This window comes from Staurois parvus, unplaced genomic scaffold (assembly GCF_062004578.1).
Source record: "Staurois parvus isolate SC_StPar_1 unplaced genomic scaffold, SC_StPar_1.0 ptg000619l, whole genome shotgun sequence".
Taxonomy (NCBI): Eukaryota; Metazoa; Chordata; class Amphibia; order Anura; family Ranidae; genus Staurois; species Staurois parvus.
Genome location: NW_028318415.1, coordinates 839,835 through 863,548, shown reverse-complemented (window position 1 = coordinate 863,548; position 23,714 = coordinate 839,835). Strand labels below are relative to the sequence as shown.

General features: G+C 42.1%; 1 protein-coding gene across 1 annotated transcript; it reads right to left on the bottom strand.

The window, feature by feature from the left end:
• Positions 1-643: 643 nt before the first annotated feature.
• On the bottom strand, positions 644-23,617 carry LOC149449411 (N-alpha-acetyltransferase 20). The gene is made up of 6 exons (XM_089693259.1): positions 23,494-23,617; positions 16,232-16,256; positions 13,518-13,608; positions 11,103-11,238; positions 10,873-11,018; positions 644-5,300 (listed from the first exon to the last, which is right to left on the bottom strand). Exons 1-6 carry the CDS (start codon positions 23,544-23,546, stop codon positions 5,215-5,217), a joined length of 537 nt encoding a protein of 178 aa, XP_089549385.1. The 5' UTR covers positions 23,547-23,617; the 3' UTR covers positions 644-5,214.
• Between the last annotated feature and the right edge of the window lie 97 nt (positions 23,618-23,714).

The following is a 23,714-nucleotide window of genomic DNA, read 5'->3' as shown; positions in this document are numbered from 1 at the left end:
GCTGATTCGGCCCCCAGGCTCCACAGCAGGCTGCCAATGGCGGGGGGAGTGCGCGGAACGAACCTCGTGGGGGGTTGCGGGGGGGGGGGGGGGGGGCTGCTGGACCAGCACCACTGGACATCGTAGGCACTCCTCTGAGGACTGGAAGGTTACCAGGAGCGCAGACCCACTCCTGCATGGAGGGATCACGCCAGGCAAAGAGGAGGTACTGTACCAAAACAGGAGCCACGAGCCCCACCCTTGACCCTAGGGCTCCAATACAGGTTACTGTCCTCCTATCCCTCCGGAGGAAACACTAAAAAACTGAAGGGAGGCCTGGAGGTCCACCTTTTAAGGTTCTGGGCCTATGTGTTTCCTGTCCCCGAGAGAGGAGCTCTACGTCTGAAGGGGCTGTCGTGGAAGACGTTTTGAGAAAAAAACATTTGGGTAAACTGAGTATATTATAGTCTGTAATATCCTTTGAACTAGGTTTCTTCAACTCATTGTAAAACTGTTTAATATCTTTGGAAGGGAGATGCACGACCCAGCAATGCCTACATTGGTTTTATTCTTTATCCAACATGAAACAGAAACTTTTAGCTGAAGAAAGATTTATTAAAAAAACAAAACAATCAAACATATTTTATAAATAAACACAATACAATTTTTAGAACATCAGCACATTTTATTCCACCCATTGTTTCAAAATCACCATTTTTACAGCATTATCATCTCCTGTACAAGAGCAAGTTGCAGCACACTACAGAGCAATGCAATGCAGACTGGAAGCCAAATTTACAAAAGGTTCTTGGGCAAAAGAACAAATTTGTTTATTTCTTCATACCTATCCATCTATATTTCACCTCAGCAAATATATACAGTGTTTATTGAAGGCTTAAAGGTTTTTTTCCAGGCTAAAATAAATGTCAGCTACGAAATAGTATTCAAGAGCTTCTCTTCTTCCACATTTCACAGCTGACAGGAGTTCCGTTTAAGGTCTTTTCTGTTTAAGGTCTTTGTCACAAAGTATTAATATCAGAGGCAGTCAAACAATGCTGGAGGGAGGACAAGAAAGGGAGCCCCCATATTTCTGAGTACAGGTTACTGTAAAGAAGAAGTAGGGCCAAAGCTCTTTTGGCCCTACTTCTCCAGTGAGTCACAGGAGTGCACTTTGTTCTGCAATTCTATGAGCTGTTTTCAGCTGAGAGTGGGTAAAGGCCACTGTTGGCTGACATCACAGTCAGTCCAGACTGTGGAGACCCCAACTTTAATGTCAGGATCCACCCAGATGCCTGGACCATCAGCTGGCTTATTGTCTCAGTGTGCAGCTAAGAGACTGAGCCAGCTGCTCCCACTCCCTCCACAGCCCAGCATTCCAGAGAGCACCAGAGAGGAAGAGCAGAGAACCAGTGACTGGCAGTCACTGCTCAGCAAAGACCGAGAACGGAGCGATCAGTAGTCTTTGATCACTCAATTCTCGGTCTTAAAAGCGGAAGGAGAAAGACCCAGCACTGGATCAACGCTGCAAGTGAATATTGATTCCCCCCAAAACTTCTCTTTTAAAGCGTATAAAAAGCCAAACCTTTTTTTTTTTCATAAGGGAAGGTTAGAACCAATGACAATTATTGTTTTTGCCATTTCCTTCATTCTCTACCCTGTAGACTCAGTATAACTCAGATGATATGTTTCAACGGTGAAGGAATTCCACTCTTAATACAGTTGTCACAAGAACATGTGCCTCCATTTGAAGATTACTCCTCTATTCTTGTTCTGGGAACAACAGAAATGTTTGGATTTACCCTCACTTTCATTCCCTAGGACAGAGAGGAGAATCTAACCATGGTTTTTCCCATCACCACTCAGATGGTATGTAAAGCGTTAGAGGCTTTAGTTATACTTTACCCATTTCCAAAAGTCAGCCTAGAGTACATATATGCTTAGGAAGTAGTTCTGGTACGGTGGGAGTTTTGCAGCACCATGCAAAGAAATTTCAAGCAATGATATTTTACTTTAGCTTGGAGAAAACTTTAAAAAAAAAAAAAAATCAATGCTTTTGCTAAAAAGTAATACAACATAGTCCAGTACTACACAGGCAATTTAGTCATTTGGTTAGTGTATAAAAAAAAAAAGTCACTTTCTCCTGCCATAGACAGAGAACTATGTGTTTGTATATCGAATAATCAAGAGGTTCCATTTAACAGCCAATGTGGCTAGCTGCTTTTACCAGATATCTGCTTGCGATAACATTTCAGGGATCCTCAGCACTGTTGCCAGAGTTAACTACAGCAAACCAGATAATATATTTGGTCATGTCTATAGGAGTGCTGAAGATGACATGCCATACTTATTACAACACTGAGACCAATCATTTTATTTATTACAGGTACTTATATAGCACTGCCAATTTATGTAGCACTTAACATATATATTGTACAGTCACATCAGTCCCTAACCCTCAAGGAGTGTACAATCTAAGGTCCCTAACTCTCATTCATACATACACATATAAGGGTCAATTTAGACAGGAGCCAATAAACCTACCAGCATGTCTTTGGAGTGTGTGAGGAAACTGGAGTACCCGGAGGAAACCCATGCAGGCACAAGGAGAACATGCAAACTCCATAAAGGTAGTGCACCAGTTTGGATTCAAACCAAAGATCGTAGTGCTGCCAGGCAGACGTGCTAATCACTTAGCCACTGCACATTGCGACAGATCGTGACGGATTGTTTTTCTTTTCACTAAAGCTTTTGGAGTGTTTCAGGATACAATGCTGTGTGATACTGCATTAAATAAAAACACACAAAAAAAAAAAATAATCTAACATCTAAAGCACACCTGCTGAATCTAGGTTCACACCTAAGTGTTTTGCCTTGCATTTTGCAGAAATGCACTACAGTCCATTTAACATGATTTCCTATGGGACACTTTCACATCTCCACATTTTCACACGGTGCATTTTTTGGAAAGGGTCAGGGACTTTTTCAAATGCAAAACGTTGCGTTTTGGTTCCACAGACTTCAATATAGATGCTGCAGAAAAGCATGTAATGCGCTTTTGACGCGTTTCTGCGATTTAATCTGCCCAGTAACAAGTTGAAAAAAACCCCAAAAAACCGCAAAATGCATGAAAAATACATATGTAAAACACAACGCAAAAAGCACTGCAGAAACGGATGAAACACAAACTGCATAGGTGTGAACCTAGCCTAAGAAAGTAACTCTCAGTTGTTAGCAGAAAAACAACCCTTGCGTACTTAGTAGATCTTGCACGCCTCAGGGTGAAAAACATGGCTGGAAGTTTGGGAAACCATTTATACTTCTCACAGCCGGAAAACAAACACAGGCCATCACAACAGTTTTTCTGTTATCCCTTTGTCATGCCCCATTTAAAATAAATGTCACAGTCCCAGCTAAGTCAAATTGAGCATTTAAAGCAGAAATTACTTTAAAAAGAGACAACTTATCAAAAGATCAGTAGATCCAGAAATACAGGTAGCAGTAGTTATATGTAAACTTTACTTGTAAAAGTCAAGCGTGGCCCCTGAACCCTCTCACATTTCGAGTCCATTGGTCCTTTAATGTACTGGAAAACCACTCATTTGATTTCTATATAAACTCAGTAGCCATTACTTCTAGCTTTACTGACTCTCCAAACACATGGTTTTCAAAATAGGTGATCTTTGCTTATGCATGTTGCATTTATTTACTTGGCTTGAATTGCTCAGGTTTGTGACAGATTTATATTAAATGTGACAGGATAACTGGACAAGCAAATTCCAGGATTTCCTCTGAAAGTGAAAATAAGTTTGCCCTTAAGTGGTTAAACTATTATTGCTCTTCTCACCATAAACACAAATATAACTTATAATGTAAATAAAATTTAATATATAATGATCTCTGATTAATACAATAATGAGGACCTGTAGAAAGGATGTCTGGCATTGTTGGGGAAATATATATATATATATATATATATATATATATGCAAGATCTTTTTCATAAAAGCCTCAGTAGATTAGAGGACCTGCAAAACAGAGATCTTGCCTTGGAGTCTAAAAAAAAAAAGTCCATTAGCATCTATATACAGTTTAAATAATTGTTTTGGGAGGACTGGGCCTTAATAAGATTCCTACATTCCAGGCAAGACTTCCTCACACCCAGTTAACGTTGGCTCAAGAATGGCTATTTCATGGATATGTAGCAGTGCACTTCCATAGAACTAGCTATTTCATAAAGTTGGCTACCTCCAACCCTCAGTTAGACCAGGTAAGCCTGAAAGTGACAGGTTCCCTTTAAAGTCTGTTGATATGCATGCAGGGGCGGACTGACAACGCATGGGGCCCCCAGGCAATAGGGGATCATGGGGCCCCTGTGTCCTTGTCCAAACTCAAAAAAGCCTATGAAAAAAGGTACCAGAGGCATCTCATGGGGCCCCCTACTGACCCCGGGCCCTCGGGCAGTGCCCGAGTTTCCAAATGGTCAGTCCGCCCCTGTATGCATGGAGAATAACAAAAATGAGGCAGTAACAACCCCGAGGCGGCTCATAAAAAGAAAAGGATACTATAATATCAAATGTTATCTTTACATTACATTAATTACCAATATTGCATTACATTATTTTCAGATTAGTGTCCATTTAATTGCAGTTATCTCTGCATACTCAAATTTCAGGTGACACCTGACCACACCAACCAGCTCGACAGACTTCAAAATTTAAAAATTGAAGGAGCTGGGGGAAAAGGTTGGCTGAACAGTAACTGCAGCCAATCGATTCACTCACTGTTTGAGTATACTGACAGCCATAGGTGTGTTCTGTCAGAATACAATAGCCAGCAGCTGGAGATTTGTCCATCCATAGTGTCGATGGGGAAATCTACTGAATGTTATTTACGTATCTGGCTAGGTTTAGCAAAACATTTAATGGTCCTCATGAAAAGAAGGAATAGTACTGAAATTCATTACTTCAAGCCAGATTCTTGTCCATAAGCATGAAATCATTCACCTAAATAAATAATTACACGATTCTCAAATTCATAGCTATTCATTAGTTAAAAATATGGAATTTTCTACTAAACGTCCGTAAATGCTGCCATGTTTGCCAATATTAGAAGATGTTTTGCAACATATACATTTCATTGAGTGTAATGAAAGTTGCAAGACTAAGCCAAGTACTTTACTATGTACATAATATGAAGATATAAACTTCACTACTTTGCCCAAGAACCACAGCTTTCGTTATTCAATATCTTCTGGTCTAACAGGATGGGGTAAGGGTATAATAGACTTTTTCTCTGTATCTCTTGATAGCGCCTTTCTCATGTCTGAAAATAAAAAGAAAATGCAGATTAAACTTGGAGTTCTGCAACAACAGAAAGCACATTACCCTAGGTTCACACCTAAGCATTTTCTGCAGCGTTTTGCAGAAACGCTGTACAGTCCATTTAACTTGATTTCCTATGGGGCATGTTTACACCTGTGCGTTTTCGCCTGGTGTGGTTTTTGGAACGCAAAACGTTGCGTTTTTGGTTCTATAGACTTCAAATGGGAACGCTGCATGTATTGCTTTTTTGCTGCATTTTGCTTTTAAAATCTGCCTAGCAACAAGAAAAATTAAAAAAACAAAACGCATCAAAAACGCAAAACAACGCAAAATGCAATGCAGAAACATCTGCATAGGTGTGAAGCTAGGGTAAATGTGGGAAATAGCCACCCACTAAAGAAATACTGAATTTTTTACAAACTTTTTTTTTTAAAAGAACACAGTAAAAATAAGAATGCACAGTATATTCCCAAAAATCGTTTTACAGGTATTTTATGCTGCACTAAACATCTGCCCTATGAGACCCTTATACAGGCAGCAGTATTGAGATCTCTGTTTCAAGACAGTAAATTATTTCTAATTCATTGAAAATCCCCCAATTTCTCCACTCACCAACTTATTAGTACACTCTGCATGGAAAAGTACATGTATGCCCAGCTGGGGAGACTATGCAAGGTTTGATAGAAATTTAAGCACTTCAAGTCCGGACGCTTTCACCCCCTTCCTGTCCAGGTCACTTTTCAGCTTTCAGTGCTATCACACTTTGAATGACAATTGCGTGGTCATGCAACACTGTACCCATATGAATTTTTTAGCATTTTTTTGAGACAGATAAAGCTCTATTTTGGTTTTATTTATTCACCACTGGGATTTTTTTTTTTTGCTATGTAAATGAAAGTCCAAAAATTTTGAAAAGTGTTTTTCTTATAATATTTTGCAAATAAATATTTAATCATAAATCTTGGCCAAAATTTATTCCGTTATCTTTTTAGTAAAAAAGAAAATATATATATAACCCAAATTAGTTTATAACCAAAAATGGTTAACCATGGTGACACTGTACTACTTGTTGGGGGTGATGAAGATTTTTTTTTTTTTTTTTTTTTTTTTTTTTTTTTACACAGAAGGCTGTAAAATCAATCATTTCTTCTTCTCTCTGGCTGCATTCTTGCAGCCATTGAGAACTATTGTGTGAGCTGTGATTGGTCACAGCTTGTCACATGGTACAAGGCTGTTGTGAATAGCCTTGTACCATGTGACCTCTGTGATCATTCACACATTTCACACGTAGTAAGCAATGATGTCAGAAGTGACATCTTGCTTACTACTCTGCATGTGATCACTGATTGGCCAATCAGTGATCACGTGATCGGGACCTCGCTCAGAGGTCCCGTCCGATGATCGGTGTTCCACTGTGTCTGGAGGACACAGCAGGCACCAGATCGCGGTGCTGTGCGCTCCCAGGAAGCGCGCACAAGCAGGGGGCGGGCAGGCCATTTATAAACGGCCACCCGCTCCTGCACTGCCACCGTCCAGCTGTTTATATACAACGGCCGGACGGAAGGTGGTTAAGGACTATGGCTTGCAGTTTCAGGTAAGGCTACTCTGTATTTGCTGAGCGTCCTACTGGGCTAATAACTGCATTAAGCAGCTGGCTCTACTGGTATCTATCCATCCATAGTCGCTTCCAGGCATCACTCTGCATTATCTGGTCGCTTCCCTGGCGAGCATTGCATATGCCATACAGCTGCTTACTGGCGCAACTCTGCAACAATTGGTCACTTCCCTGGCAAACTCTGCACATGCTCTCATGATTGCCTAGCAGTGACCTTTATAATGCATGATGACGTGCCTATTTGTATCCTATTACATGCGGGTACGTAATGTCACTTTAACCATACCCTTTTAATAAATCTACACTTACATGGTTGCGCCCTCTGTTCTTTTCTTTGTTTTTAGTATCTGAGAGAACAGCCTGTTGAGAGGAACTGTAGCTATCATAAAAGTGACTGTTTTACAATGGACTACTGTTCTAAAATACTCCTTTTAGTTTGTTACTCAGCTTCTGCACCATTTGTTGTTGCTTATTATATTAAAGTTTAACTAAAGGTAAAGCTTTGTTTTAGCTGTGGATAGAGTGGAGAGGGATTAGAATGCATGGCAGTTTTTATTGCTGTCTGTGCCCCCGTAATTCACCCTATTTGTCTTGTTTACCATTATGAAAGTGAAAGTAAAAGAAAATTTTGGGTAGGCCCAGAAAAGTAATAAAAGGGAAATCTTCCAATGGAGACACTAGTTCTGGTGACCTGGGGGTCCCCATGAAATTCCCTTAATTTGCAGCGATTTCCTATCACTTCCGGTTTGGCTATGGGACAGGACATGAAGGGAAATTTCCGCAATGGGACACAGATGGCGAAAAAAAAAAAATAGACAGGGGTCTGCATGCAGTGCTGAATCCCACGGTGCAATTGACTGTTTTTAACCTTATTTTAAACTGTACAGTTTGCACTGTATTCTGCCTTCATGTAGTGCCCCTATATTTTGGTATTAGGACTGACACCAACCACTGGTACCAAGCCATTTGTTACATGCAGATGATTGTAGTTACGGTTGCAGAATTTTTTAAAAAGGTGCAGGGAGATCAGGCAGCCCAAAACATGTAAATTGAACGTGTGCAAAGAAAGCAGCACTACATCCTAAATGTGTAACAGCCTGTATATACTATTGTGAGCTTCCCTACACAGCTGCTGAAAAGACTGATACGGCCTGTGGCCTCATGATGCTCGCATGTGGGTGGGTCTGGCTTGGACAGGTTCACAGTGAATCACAGCCAACCTGAACAGCTGCATGGGACAACTTACAACAGTACATGCAGCTGGCACTTTGGAAAGATAATATTCCTTTGTTTACAGACGTTTACCTTTAGCTAGGTGGCCCATGTCTGCCTGATCTTCTAGAATGGTTTTCCGCCAATAAATCCATTTTATTAATATTATTTGAGATGCATTAAAAGTTTCACACAGCAAAGTAATCAGATATTAGCATTCAATAAGAAAAATTAATAATAGCGCCTATGGTCAAAATTGTATAACTTACTAATAGTGTACCAGCTGCAAAAAAACCACCATATATAAAGTGTACCAATTAATAAATAATTTGCGCTAGTAAATATATATAAATATATGTAAAGAAATCATCAAATCATAAGTCCAGAAAAATATATATATACCAATACCACAGAAAAATATAAAAAACTTTTTAGGTGCAAAAAAACTTTTGTGCAAAAGGAGTGTCTCAATATAAAAAAAGTGTCTCAATATAAAAAAATTTCACCAAAAAACCTTGATAATATAATGGCAGATCATCCATAAAAATATCTTCAGAAACGGAAGCTCTCCAACACACCGATCCTCATCGATCGAAATAACAGGACGAAAAACTTTGTAGTTAATCGAAAATCCACTTCTCCAATAGAAAAAGGACCACCTTCAAACGTATCCATGGGGGGAAATGCCAAGCACTCGAGAGAAACAGAAAGACTTCATGGTGCAATATTATAAAAACCAATTCCTTTATTAGATACTCATTGCACTTACTCAAGAGGTGTCCCAGCCGACACCAGCATCAACAGCATCAACAGCAATCACATAAACGAGCCTGACTACTCAGCACATGTGCACTGCCAGCTATTGCACATGTGCTGAGTAGTCAGGCTCGTTTATGTGATTGCTGTTGATGCTGGTGTCGGCTGGGACACCTCTTGAGTAAGTGCAATGAGTATCTAATAAAGGAATTGGTTTTTATAATATTGCACCATGAAGTCTTTCTGTTTCTCTCGAGTGCTTGGCATTTCCCCCCATGGATACGTTTGAAGGTGGTCCTTTTTCTATTGGAGAAGTGGATTTTCGATTAACTACAAAGTTTTTCGTCCTGTTATTTTGATCGATGAGGATCGGTGTGTTGGAGAGCTTCCGTTTCTGAAGATATTTTTATGGATGATCTGCCATTATATTATCAAGGTTTTTTGGTGAAATTTTTTTATATTGAGACACTTTTTTTATATTGAGACACTCCTTTTGCACAAAAGTTTTTTTGCACCTAAAAAGTTTTTTATATTTTTCTGTGGTATTGGTATATATATATTTTTCTGGACTTATGATTTGATGATTTCTTTACATATATTTATATATATTTACTAGCGCAAATTATTTATTTATTAGCATTCAATGCCTAACATGTTCAAAAGTGTCAATTTGTAAGTGACTGGTTACTATGGGCCATACCTCTTTTTAAAATGTTTAAAAAGATCATCAGTAGCTATTTCAGACTGCTTAGTCTCTTCATAACAATGTTTTTTTGGGCTTTCATTACTAGAATGCTTTGAATCGAAGGTTCAAGTATAGTTTTTTTTCTTTTCAGATGGATACTGAATGCTTGGACACAAAGCAATCCTTCTGTCTGCAAAGTGACAGTGAGGTGCATAGCTAAATTTCCATAGAACGACTTAAGAATAATTCCAGGTATCGGTATGTAACTACGTACATGACATACCTGACTGATGCAGCTGTGAATATAGGAGGTAGGCTGCCCTGCACAGGTCTATTCATAAAATGCAAAGCATTCTCTGAATGAATTTAAAGCATTCTCTGATTGGACGAGGTGTAGAGTGTGATGTTACAGCCTCACCACTCCATCTCATCCAATCAGAGAACGCTTTGCATTCATTCCACAAAAATGTGCCAGCAGTTAAGAGTTTTAGTAGAAAATAATTATTCTGTCAAAAAATAACTTACCCAATTAGAATACCAAAAGACTATTTTACCTATCAATTTTTTTTTCATTAATTTGTACAGTGAATGCTGCTTATGCACGCTACAGTTTATAAGATGCCAGGAGTTGATCCTGATGCAGAGAGTGTGTGACTAGTGCACATGCACTGGAGTTACATTATCAGTGCCTGCCTAATGGACAAAGCAAGAAGTTGTTGGACCCACAGCATTCTCAATGGTAAGTATGCCATAGCATACTTGTACCCACAGCATTCCCAATGGTAAGTATGCCATAGCATACTTGTACCCACAGCATTCCCAATGGTAAGTATGCCATAGCATACTTGTACCCACAGCATTCCCAATGGTAAGTATGCCATAGCATACTTGTACCCACAGCATTCCCAATGGTAAGTATGCCATAGCATACTTGTACCCACAGCATTCCCAATGGTAAGTATGCCATAGCATACTTGTACCCACAGCATTCCCAATGGTAAGTATGCCATAGCATACTTGTACCCACAGCATTCTCAATGGTAAGTATGCCATAGCATACTTGTACCCACAGCATTCCCAATGGTAAGTATGCCATAGCATACTTGTACCCACAGCATTCCCAATGGTAAGTATGCCATAACATACTTGTACCCACAGCATTCCCAATGGTAAGTATGGCATAGCATACTTGTACCCACAGCATTCCCAATGGTATGTATGCTATAACATACTTGCACATTATTGCAAATCCCCCCCACATTTAATTCTGAGAGGTTAGAAAGAAATAATTTACTTGTAACTTACCATAAGCATCTTCATCTGGCTCCCCGTTACTGGCTGAGTAGTATTCTATTACAGTCCTATAGACACTGTAGCCCAGCTGTTTATACATGTTCACTGCTACCTGATTGGAAACTCTTACAAACAGATCAACAAAAAAGCCTCCTTTCCTGAAAATTAGGAAAATAAAAGGTTAGGAGGTTCTTTTAGAACATGATGCTCACAGTGCAATGTCATTATGGAGCAGCTTTCACCTTTCCGAAATTTCTTCAAGAAGTTCCATCAGTTTGGCGGCTAACCCAAGGCGCCGAAATTCAGGTGCTACAGAGAGTGCTGTGACGTGTCCATGCCACTCTTCTCGAGCCACAGACCCTTCAGCTTTGCCCATTACTAGAAGTCAAATACACATACTATTAAGTATACAGTAAGAATTCAGCTAACAATTTATCAGTTTCATTGTTAAAACCTGAAGTGTACCCCTGTACAACTGGGCCCAAGAACAAGCTAATGTTGTATAATTTTCCTATGCAACATTGCAATATTTTCTCAGTGTGGAGATCCTTAAAGGCCTTTCCATACAGAAATATTGCTTCGAAGCTCAAGATTCACCACAGGATGTACAATCTGGCATGAGAAACAGTTGCATATGTGGAGGCTAGTAATCTATTAAACTGGTCGAATACTTGTGGCCGAGGAACAGTAAAGGAGTGGCATTATAAGATATGGTCCTCCGGAAATATAATATATTACCACTTGTTTTAGCGGGCATGATTTGCAATAGCTACAGCAGGTGTGGAAGGGAGAAGGCCAGCCATGTGCTCTGTAACCTAACATTTGCAGCCCATGTTTCAATGGTTCCAGGTATCTTAGCATAAAGCAGGGATGTTGAAATTATATCACCCAACACATGTAGTTTCAGGCACCGCGCAGGTACTTTTTTTCTCTACCTTTAGCCCTGCTGCGGGCTCACCTGTCCGGTGGAATTTGGGCCGCAGAGCTACCACCTGAATGCTTCCACACAGTGCCAGCCTTTCCACCCTAGTGTGAATCTCCCCCTGCTCACTATCTCCCGGGCTGCACTTGCCTATCTGCAGGCTCAGGACCGGCTCACCGCCGGCGACTAGAGAGAAGGGAGGAGAGCGGACACATCCACTACCCTCCCTCTTCTTGTCCTGTAAAAAATGAAAGTTACACCCAAGCACATAACATCCCCCCCCCCCCAAAAAAAATGGAGCCCCAACCCACACATACGCACGTACAAACGTAAGAGCACACACTGGGGCGCCTACGCATGAAAACGTCGTTTGAACTACACGTTACATATCGCTGCGCACGCCAGAATGAGAGCAATAATTCTAGACCTCCTACATCACACTAATTTGATGACCTAGAAGGGGCTTTAAAAGCATCACCTATAGAAAATATAGGGTACTGACGTTTGTCGCCATTTCAACAGTGCACGAAAATTTAAGGTTTGACAAGTTGGATAACTATTTACTCGCTGCAACCTCATCTTTTATATTTTACAAAAAATTAGGGTAATTTATTGCTTTTTTTGTACCCTAAAATTAATCAACTTGTATTTTTTATAGAAATTTTGCGGTAATATCATGCGACATAAAAAATTGGAACTACCACTATTTTGTTCTCTAGGATCTCTGATTTCAGAAAATACAGTATCTCACAGAAGTGAGTACACCCCTCACATTTTCATGTGACAACACTGAAGAAATGACGCTTTGCTACAATGTAAAGTAGTGAGTGTACATCTTGTATAACAGTGTAAATAACTCAACACACAGCCATTAATGTCTTAAACCGTTGGCAACAAAAGTGAGTACACCCCTAAGTGAAAATGTCCAAATTCGGCCCAATTAGCCATTTTCCCTCCCCAATATCATGTGACTCGTTAGCGTTACAAGGTCTCAGGTGTGAATGGGGAGCAGGTGTGTTAAATTTGGTGTTATCCCTCTCACTTTCTCATACTGGTCACTGGAAGTTCAACATGGCACCTCAGGACAACGTTAGGGGGTTTTATGTAATCTTCAAACATAAAATGATTTTTAAAAATCTTGTGCAAAAAACACAAAAATGGCTCTGGCAGCTAAAGGGATAAAGGAGAAGCGCTGACCCACCCTGTCCTGACGAACACCCAATCAGTGTTCATTACACTGCAAGGTCTCTCTGCTCCCTGCTAGTCCCTGAGTGCGATGCTGTGACAGGCAGGGAGGAGAGGAGGAGATAAACAGCGCAATGCTAAAAATATTAAACGTTTAAGTCGCCATAAAACCCATTTTGTTTTTAAAGCATTCCTAATATCACCACCGATTTAAATACGGTTTTGGTTAAAAAAAAACGTACCTGGACAAGTAGATTGTGATGAGGGACAAGTAGATTTGGGCACCGATTTAGTCCCTTGGACAAGTAGTTTTTTCAAAAATTTCCACTCCCCTGATAAACACAGTAAAGAGTGCCTGCTTTTCATTACTACTGCTGCTTTACAAATGTTAACGATGAAAACATTCAGTTAAAGCACTTAAAATGATAAAATACTGCCTGCTTGTATTTCCCATATGGTGCTTGTTTTGGACTCTTGGTGCAATGATGGTGTGATATTGTGCCTTTTTAATAGCTGAAAATCTGTTACAGGAAATAAATCAAATACTTACTGTAACCCATAAGTTCACCTCCTGGAGCCTCAGCAACAATGAAATATTCTGGCCAGTGGGCCAAATACTGTAAATAAAATGGAATCCCATACTGACACGTTTATTAAGAAACACAGTATTTACTGAACCAATTAAAATGTCCTTAAAGAAAGTTTCATCAGCAACAGATATTAACTGCAATCCAATTATTCATGTTTAAATACCAATCTTTGTAAAAAGAAACACTGAATAATTCTACAATAATTCACATCTTTATGGCTGCTATTACTGCCTGTCAGCTTCTCCCCTGCATGATGCCCGATTTTTTACCACCCACTCTGCTGTGAGCACATCTGTCAGAATGTCCTTCCTCCCCAAGTGAGGACTTGGGCCACAGACTGCAGTGTCTTCCTCTGGCTGACACATCCCCTCTCCCTGGCCTTGGGTGCTCTGCCTTCTTCACCATACAGTAAGTGAAGACTAAACCACCACTGTTCTTCCACCTGACTGAAATACCCTTACCCTCTGCTTGTGTTGTGACCAGTACTGCCAATCACCGCTCATTAAGTATTTGTCTCAAATGTAGCAGCGTGGCTAGACAGTGGTGGTGGGAGAGGGGGGTTATGATCAACTGCTCTAGCTCTGGATGTACTGCACCAATGCAAATGTACAAAGTACTGTATGCATCTGTCCTATGTGGGAAAGGATAAAGCAAACATATGTAAGATGAGACTTCTTCAGTAAAAGACAAGCATGGCTAAAGCATGTTTGCCCGTACTTCTCTTCTGGATCACAGGAGTGCACTTAGTTATGCACAACTGTGACCCAGATTCAGCTGACAGCAGACTTAAGATGTCACACAGCTGGTCCAGGCTCTGCAGGTATCCCAACAATAATGTCAGGATTCACCCACATGCTTGACCAGCAGCTGTCTCAGATTCTCTACTGAGAAACTGAGCCAGCTGCTCCTGTCCCCTCCACAGCATGGCGCACCAGTCAGTGAAGACTGAGTACTTGGTCTTAGAGCTGGCAGGGGACCAATGCAGAAACCACATATATGATTATACACTGCTCAAAAAAATTAAAGGAACACTTTTTAATCAGAGTATAGCATCAAGTCTATTAAACTCCTGGGATATTGATCTGGTCATTTAAGTTGCAGAGGGGGTTGTTAATCAGTTTAAGGTGCTTTGGTATTAATGAACTTAACAGGTGCACTAGATGGGCAACAATGAGAATGAGATGACCCCCAAAACTGGAATGGTTTTACAGGTGGAGGCTACTGACATTTTTTTCCCTACTCATCTTTTCTGACTGTTTTTCACTAGGCTAGGGTCATTGTCACTACTGGTAGCATGAGGCAATACCTGAACCCTACAGAGGTTTCACAGGCAGTCCAACTCATCCACAATGGCACATCAATACGTGCCATTGCCAGAAGGTTTGCTGTATTCCTTAGTACAGTCTCAAGAGCATGGAGGAAATCCCAGGAGACAGAGTTACTCTAAGAGAGCTGGACAGGGCCGTAGAAGGTCCTTAACCCATCAGCAGGACCGGTATCTTCCTTTGTGCAAGGAGGAACAGGATGAGCACTGCCAGAGCCCTACAAAATGACTTCCAGCAGGCCACTGGTGTAAATGTCTCTGACCAAACAATTAGAAACTTCATGATGGTGGCCTGAGGGCCCAACATCCTCTAGTGGGCCCATTGCTCACTGCCCAGCACTATAGAGCTCGATTGGCATTTGCCATTGAATATCATAATTGGCGGGTCCGCCACTGCATCCTGTGCTTTTCACTGATGAGAGTAGGTTCACCCTGAGGACATGTGACAGACATGAAAGGGTCTGGAGAAGCCATGGTGAACGTAATGCTGCCTATAACATCGTTCAGCATGACCGTTTTGGTGGTTGGTCAGTGATGGTCTTGGAAAGCATTCCACGGAGGGACGCACAGACCTCTACAGGCTAGAAAATGGCACCATGACTGCCATTACGTATCGGGATGAAATCCTTGGATCCATTATCAGAACCTACACTGGTGCAGTGGGTCCTGGGTTCCTCCTGGTGCACGACAATGCCCGGCCTTATGGGCCGAGAGTTTGCCGGCAGTTCCTGGAGGATGAAGGAATTGATAGCACTGAATGGCCCCCACTCTCGCCTGACCTAAATCTAATAGAGCACCTCTTGGACCTAAATCTAATAGAGCACCTGTTATTTCGGTCCATTTCACACCACCAGGTTGCACCTCAGACCAGGAGCTCAGTGATGCCCTGGTCCAGATTTGGGAGGAAATACCCCAGGACACCATCCATCGTCTCATTAGGAGCATACCTCGACATGGTCAGGCATGCATACAAGCACGTGGAGGTCATACAAACTACTGAGTACCTTTTTGAGTTGAAATTTCAGCAAAATGGACGAGCCTGCTGCATCATTTTTTTCACTATGATTTTCAGGGTGTCTTTGAATTCAGTCCTCTGTAGGTTGAGAATTTTCATTTCCATCAAACGATGGGGCATCCTTACGTTTCTATACGTTTCCATATCAGTATAGATATCCAGCATGATATTTTTCCTTATTGAGATCTGATGTGTTTTCAAAGTGCTCCTTTAATTTTTTTTTTTTGAGCTCTGTATGTTTTTTTCTTTTTAATGTCCCTGCACTTCCCCTGTAAGATAAACGTCTACCGAGTTATTGAACACTTTGGTAGATGGCAAAGTCAAATAAAGGATACAGTTTCTGTGAGGGGATCCAAATTTCTGCAAAAAAAAAAGAATAAGAAAAACAGACACATTATTAATGTGTTAAAGCAGGAGTATAACATAACCCCTCATGTTTTGCATTGTATTTGTTTTGTTCTGTCACATGTTCTATCCCCCTTTGTAATGTACAGCTCTGAGCGAACTATTGGAGCTTTATAAATGCTGTATAATAATAATATAATAATATTGTTGATCTCATCTCCTTCCCAGTGACAGCAATCTTGAAAGCATTTGTAAACTTGAACGATAACATTCTCCAATTTGTTTCCAACAATTAATTCAAACTACAGTGATGTCACCAACATGCTGCGCAATACGTTCTCCTGGCAGCCTGCTGGATAGGAAGCTGTACCTGAGAACCTGAAGTGCAATGGTCTCCCTGCATCATCCATTCTGTGAACCTGTTATTTCAGCACCTCTTCTGCGGTTTCTTCACTATTCTCCAACCAGTCACCAAACCATCGGGGAGGCAGCTCTGACCTGTATCTGCCAAGATAGCTGCCCCCATAGGGAGAAAGTCATCTGCTTTGAGCCCACAGGCAGTAGTGGCGACTAGCCCTGTACCCTCTGCTTGTCTTTTTTTTTTTTTCCTTTGGGCACAGCTTCCACAGTTCAAGTCTTCTTTCAATCACCCCCACTATTTTTGATTGTCACAGTAGATTGTAAGCTCTCATGGGAGTGACCCACCGAACACTCTTGTATTTGATTGTATTTTAATTGTACTGTCCTTTCTTCTGTAAAGTGCTAAACAAATTGTTGGGGCTATAGAAATCCTGTATAATAAAATAATAAACAACATCACCAAATACTTCTGAATAAACTTCTATAGCTAAAGCACTTCTGTCCAAAATAGGAAAAAAAAAGAGTGATGGGTCATTTAAAGATTAAATGACAAAACCAGATCCTGCTGCAAATATTCAGCATCAGTCTTTCTTTCAGCCACTAGATGTCCTCTGTCTGATAGCCAGCATCATTTAACCACCTCCTCTAAACCCAGGTCCTCTTGGACCTGCCCCTGCCTGTGATTGGATACTGAAAGAAGCAGCACAGTGATGGCTTAATGTCCCTGTAACTCTGCTTGGTCCTCCTATCAACATGCTTCATCAGCAATTGAACTGGTTGGCTCCTTGTACTGCTTTTTCCTCTGAAAACTCAGCCCTGCTATATAGGGCTTACAAAAGGCTGATTCCAGGTCAGATTTGGGTATTTATATGACAGTCGGCCTTTGGAGTGGCTCATACATCTCTGTATACAAGTACTGCTCTGATGTACATATACACTATATTGCCAAAAGTATTGGGACACCCCTCCAAATTATAAGATTCAGATGTTCCAATCACCTCTGTGGCCACAGGTGTATAAAATCAAGCACCTAGGCATGCAGACTGCTTCTACAAACATTTGTGAAAGAATGGGTCGCTCTCAGGAGCTCAGTGAATTCAAGAGTGGTACTGTGATAGGTTGCCACCTGTGCAATAAGTCCATCCATCACATTTCCTGGCTACTAAATATTCCACGGTCAACTGTTAGTGGTATTATAATAAAGTGGAAGCAACTTGGAACAGCAACTCAGCCACAAAGTGGTAGGCCACGTAAAATGACAAAGCGGGGTCAGCGCATGATGACGTGCACAGTGCGCAGAAGTCACCAACTGTCTGCAGAGTCAATAGCTAAAGACCTCCAAACTTCATGTGGCCTTCAGATTAGCACAACAACAGTGCGTAGAGCTTCATGGAATGGGTTTCCATGGCCGAGCATCTGCATCCAAGCCTTACATCACCAAGTACAATGCAAAGCTTCAGATGCAGTGATGTAAAGCATGCCGCCACTGGGCTCTAGAGCAGTGGAGACGTGTTCTCTGACGAATGACGCATCTGTCTGGCAATCTGAAGTCTGGGTTTAGCAGTTGCCAGGAGAACGGTACTTGCCTGACTGCATTGTGCCAAATGTAAAGTTTGGTGGAGGGTGGATTATAGTGTGGTGTTCTTCAGGGGTTGGAGTTGGCCCCGTAGTTCCAGTAAAGGGAAGTCTTAAGGTGTCAGCATACCAAGGCATTTTAGACAATTTCATGCTCCCAACTTTGTTGAAACAGTTTGAGGATGGCCCCTTCCTGTTCTGACATGACTGTACACCAGTGCACAAAGCAAGGTCCATAAAGACATGGATGAGCGAGTTTGGGTGGAGAAACTTGTCTGGCCTGCACAGAGTCCTGACCTCAACCCGACTGAACACCTTTGGGATGAATTAGAGTGGAGACTGCGGGCCAGGCCTTCTGATCTGACATCAGTACCTGACCTCACATATGAGCTTCTGGAAGAATGGTCAAATATTCCCATAGATACACTCCTAAATCTTGTGGACAGCCTTCCCAGAAGAGTTGAAGCTGTTATAGCTGCAAAGGGTGGACCAACTCAATATTGAACCCTACGGACTAAGATTGGGATGCCATTAAAGTTCATGTGCGTGTAAAGACAGGCGCCCCAATACTTTTGGCATTATAGTGCATTTGCATACAGCTGCTGCCTATTTCAGCCTGTCATTGATTTTAACAGGTGGCTGGCAGTGGGCATAACACTGCCCCTGTGACTACAGAGAATTACGGCCAAATGTACGTTTTATGGCCCTCTGGCATCCATGTGCATGAAGTCTTAACATTATACCAAATGCCTAGAAAGGGCATAAAAAGCCATCCTCATCCATTTATACTGATAATTTTGTATCCCTTATGTGCCTAGTCACATAGATATAATTACTATTAAGCTATTGCCTGTCTGACACAGAAATGATCAGGCAGAGCAATGAAGGGAGATTTGTTTCATCATATTAGCACTCCCACATTTGTGATGCAACACAGGGGATATGGCAAGGTACGGACTGGACGCTGGGCGACCCCCAAACAAGTTGTCTGTCAATCAGCCATGACACTACAAGCTGAAGCCACAACATGTAAGTGCAAACAAACGACACAGGGATTAAAGTTACACTAATATCTGGTTAAAACAACAAAAACAGTTGAAAGTGTACAATAACTTTAATGTCACAATTTTCAACGTGTATGTATTAACACACTGCACAAATATGAATCCTGACTAGGAGGGAATTTTCCCTCACTTTGGACAGATTTTCTTCTTTCCAACAGACCATAGACAGAAAAAACAAAAAAAAAAAGTGCATTATTTATTTATTTATTTCATATGCCTGTAAAGCACTACACCTGCGATCAGCAGTTCACAGGAACAATGCAGGGCTCCTGCAGAGTCAGTGTATCTGTCTGCTCGTACCTCGGGCAGGCAGTTAAACAATGGCAGGAAGACTAAACAAACTACCTAGAGTTCTCATTAGTGCCGTGGTAATTCATTTAGAACTACAAGCCATCAACCACAAAAGCTGTCGGTACTTGTAGCTCATTCATTCACAGAACCCTCTGAATGAATGATGTGGGCGGAGCCCTGTATGGCTGTATTCTTTTCAAATTGTGAAAGCGGGAGTGGGGAGAAGATCCCCGGCCCACTGTCAAAGAGAGGTATTGGGGGGGAGGCTGCAGGAGCCCTAAAAACGAGTGCAACATGTAACACCTTCCCAAAGGTGAACTTATCCTTTAGTCCTCATGCACACTGGACGTTTTTACAGCTGCTGTTTTAGGCTTTTGGCAGTTTTTTTTTTACAGCCAGTAAACTCCCCAGCATGTTATCTAAGGTGTCCATGCACACATAAACTGTAATCAGCGTTTTTTGGCTGGAAAAAAAACAGGACTAGTGGTTTTCTAGAGGAATTGTTTTAGCTGTAAAAACATTCTAATGCTGTAAAACGTGGCAAATTGGCGTTTTTAGACTTTTTTTAGCAAAAAAAGTATTCTTTTTTTTTTGGGGGGGGGACGCGGAAAAACACTACTGCAAAAACGGTAAAAACTGTTTTTAACGTGACTTTACACAGATAACGCTGTGTATCTGTGTAAAGTCCCAGTTAAAACACCCAGTGTGCATGGAGCCTTAAACTGGGTTCATCATCTCAGGTATTATCTGAGTAGCACCTAGTGTTCCCAGGCCCCCCTGGTGCCTCTAGAGAAGAATTCAGACCAACTTGACTTTTTTTCTGACATCAGATGGAAAGTCACTTGTACTGCTGCAGAACACAGCATTGTATACTGTATGTACCTGGTGCTACTACAGTATTATACAGCATACACGGTGGCTGAAATAGCTGGCCCAAACAAACTATGTAAAGTGAAGTATAAAATTCAGCCGCTTTGTAAAATGTGCTGGCATACTGTGTGTTAAGGTGGTTCTATGTATTAAAGTATATTCTATGCATTAGGGTCTATGCAGCTCCCCCCCTTCCTTATACTCACCTGAACTCGATCTCAATCCAGCAATGTGCATGAAAGCCACAGGTCTCCCTCCTCATTGGATCACACAGTCACACAACCAATGAGGAGAGAGCGGGGGGATGTGCCGAGCCGCACTGTGTGTGAATGGACAACGTCCATTCACAGGAACGCGGCTCAATAGCAAGAGGGATGCTATTGGGGGCACATGGCAGGGGGGAGGAGCCAGTACCGCTGGCCGGGAAAAAGAAGAGCATCGGGGCTGCTCTGTGCAAAATCATTGTGTCACCTGGACACAGTGGATCACATTACCGCTGTGTTTGGGGGAAAGCATGTTGTTTTACCAATCACAGCACTTACATTGTAAACACTAGAAAGTGAAAGTAAAGATCGCTTCTCTCTGCTCTCACTGTGAGAGTAGAGAGAAGCGATGCAGCAGCTTGAGAGTGTGCAGCAGCCTGTCAGGCAGCATGTACACTCACACACTGCTGTGCCAGCCACCCCAGTGTCCCTGATCACTGTCAATAGTAATAAACAAAACAACCAGCTCTGTCACCTGTCCCAGTGCATACAATAACATGGCCATACCAGAATCCTGATCACCACCATACCCCATAAAAGCATTCTGATCACCGCCATAACCCATACCAACGCCCTGATCACCGCCATGCCCCATGCCAGAATCCCTATCACCGCCATACCCCATACCAGCAGTCAGATCACCGCCATGCCCCATGCCAGCGTCCCGCTCACCGCCGTGCCCCATGCCAGCGTCTCACTCACCGCCGTGCCCCATGCCAGCGTCTCACTCACCGCCGTGCCCCATGCCAGCGTCCCGCTCACCGCCATACCCCATACCAGAGTCCTGATCACCGCCATACCCGAGTCCTGATCACCGCCATACCCCATACCAGCGTCCTGATCACTGCCATACCTCATACCAGCATCCTGATCACTACCATACCAGCGTCCTGATCACTGCCATACATCATACCAGTGTCCAGGTCACGGCCATACTCCATACCAGCGTCCTGATCACTGCCATACATCATACCAGTGTCCAGGTCACGGCCATACTCCATACCAGAGTCCTGATCACTGCCATACATCATACCAGTGTCCAGGTCACGGCCATACCCCATACCAGAGTCCTGATCACTGACATACCCCATACCAGCGTCCAGCATTTTAGGGTCTCAACTCATCAATTTTCAAATATATATCCCATAGTTTGTAGACTCTATAGCATTCATAGAAACTGCACTGTTTTGGATTATCTTTACCCGCAAAATGTAGCAGAATACAATTTGGCCTAAATTTATGAAGAAATATTTATTTGCATAATTTTATAACAAAAAATAAGCAGAAAAATTATTTTTCAAATTTGGTGGTATTTTTTCATTTATATAGCAAAAAATAAAACACCCAGTGGTGATCAAATACCACCAAAAGAAAGCTTTGTCTCAAAGGATAAAAATTTCATATGGGTACAGCGGTGCATGACCTTGCAATTGTCACCCAAACTGTGACAGCGCAGAAAGCTGGCCTGAACTGGAAGTCGGTGAAAGTGTCCGGAGTTGCAGTGATTAATGTGGGAAAAGGTCCACAGCAGACGAGCGTGACTTTCCCCTCACTCTGTAGTGTGTATCTGTTGGACAGATAGTAAGTCCAAATCTTGTAGACTTCACCTCCACAACATCTCCAAGATACTTCCGTTCTTAAGCTCTGAAACTACTAAGCAACTTATTCACTCCTTTTTTATATCTTGCCTTGACTATTGTAACTCCCTCCTCATTGGCTAACCTCATCGCAGGCTATCCCCTCTTCAGTCTATCATGAATGCTGCTGTCAGACTCATCCACCTTACTAACCGTTCTGTATCAGCCACCCCTCTCTGCCAATCCCTCCACTGGCTTTCCATTGCCCATTGAATAAAATTCAAAACATTAACATATAAAGCCATTTATAACTCTGCCCCAAAATTACATCACCGATCTTGTCTCCAAATATCACCCAACCGTACTCTCCGCACCTCGCACAACCTCCTGCTCTCTATCTCCCTTGTCTCCTCCTCCCAAGCTCATCTCCAGAGCTTCCCTCATCCTCTGGAACACTCTACCCCAATTTATCAGACTATCGTCTACTCTGCTCACTTTTAGTAATCTCTGATAACCTATCCTGCCCTCAGTTACTAATGGAATCTTCTATTCCTCCTACCAGTCCATCCTCCACAGTTATTACCTTTTGTACCACTAGCCCCTCCCTCTTAGATTGTAAGCTCCAAGAAGCAGGGCCCTCCTAACCCTCTTGTATTGAACTGTATTGTCTCCCGTTATATTGTAAAGTGCTGAGCAAACTGTTGGCGCTATATAAATCCTGTATAATAATAATAGTAAGGCCGGCCATACATGGGTCGATTTCCAAACGATTTTTCAGACCTAAGATTAATCGGACGATTTTCGCTCTGTTAGTGGGGCAATGGCACTGGCCGATTTTCATGGTTCCTCCCCATTTCGTTTATCGGGCAAGCTGGAAATTCCTGAAAAACAACAGATTTTGGAAATCATTGGTGGCACCATCGGATTACAGAATGACGTTTTCAATCGAAAAATCGTTGGGAATTTGACCCATGTATGGCCTTCTTAAGGGAAATGTTTCCACCAGCCCATAGACACAGAACACAAACCCTCAGAGGGAGGGAACTCTTCCCCACTCTATCCAAAACTAACAGGCAAGTTTGGTGTCTGTCCACCCAGGAGGAGGGTAGACTGTGAGCCTAGCTGAGTGCAGTCCCCTATGGGCAGTACATTGCCAGTGGGGTAGACCACCTCTAAGCCCACACACAGCACTGCCCTGCCACTATGGCCTGCCATGGGAGAACAACACGAGGAAAAGTCATTCCCAGCTCACATGTTGTTGAATCGGAACAGATCATCGCAGTTGAAGGCTCTGAGGGAAGTCATCTTCTCCACACACCGGGAGCACAGCTGTTGAACACTACCGGAAATGGAAAACCTGCAAACCCATTGGTCTGGCGCTTCCACACGTCACCAAGCTGGCAGACTAAAAAGTCGCCATGCTGTTCACTGGAAGGGTCTTGCTTCTGCTGAGGGGCGGTGCTAAGCTAGAAC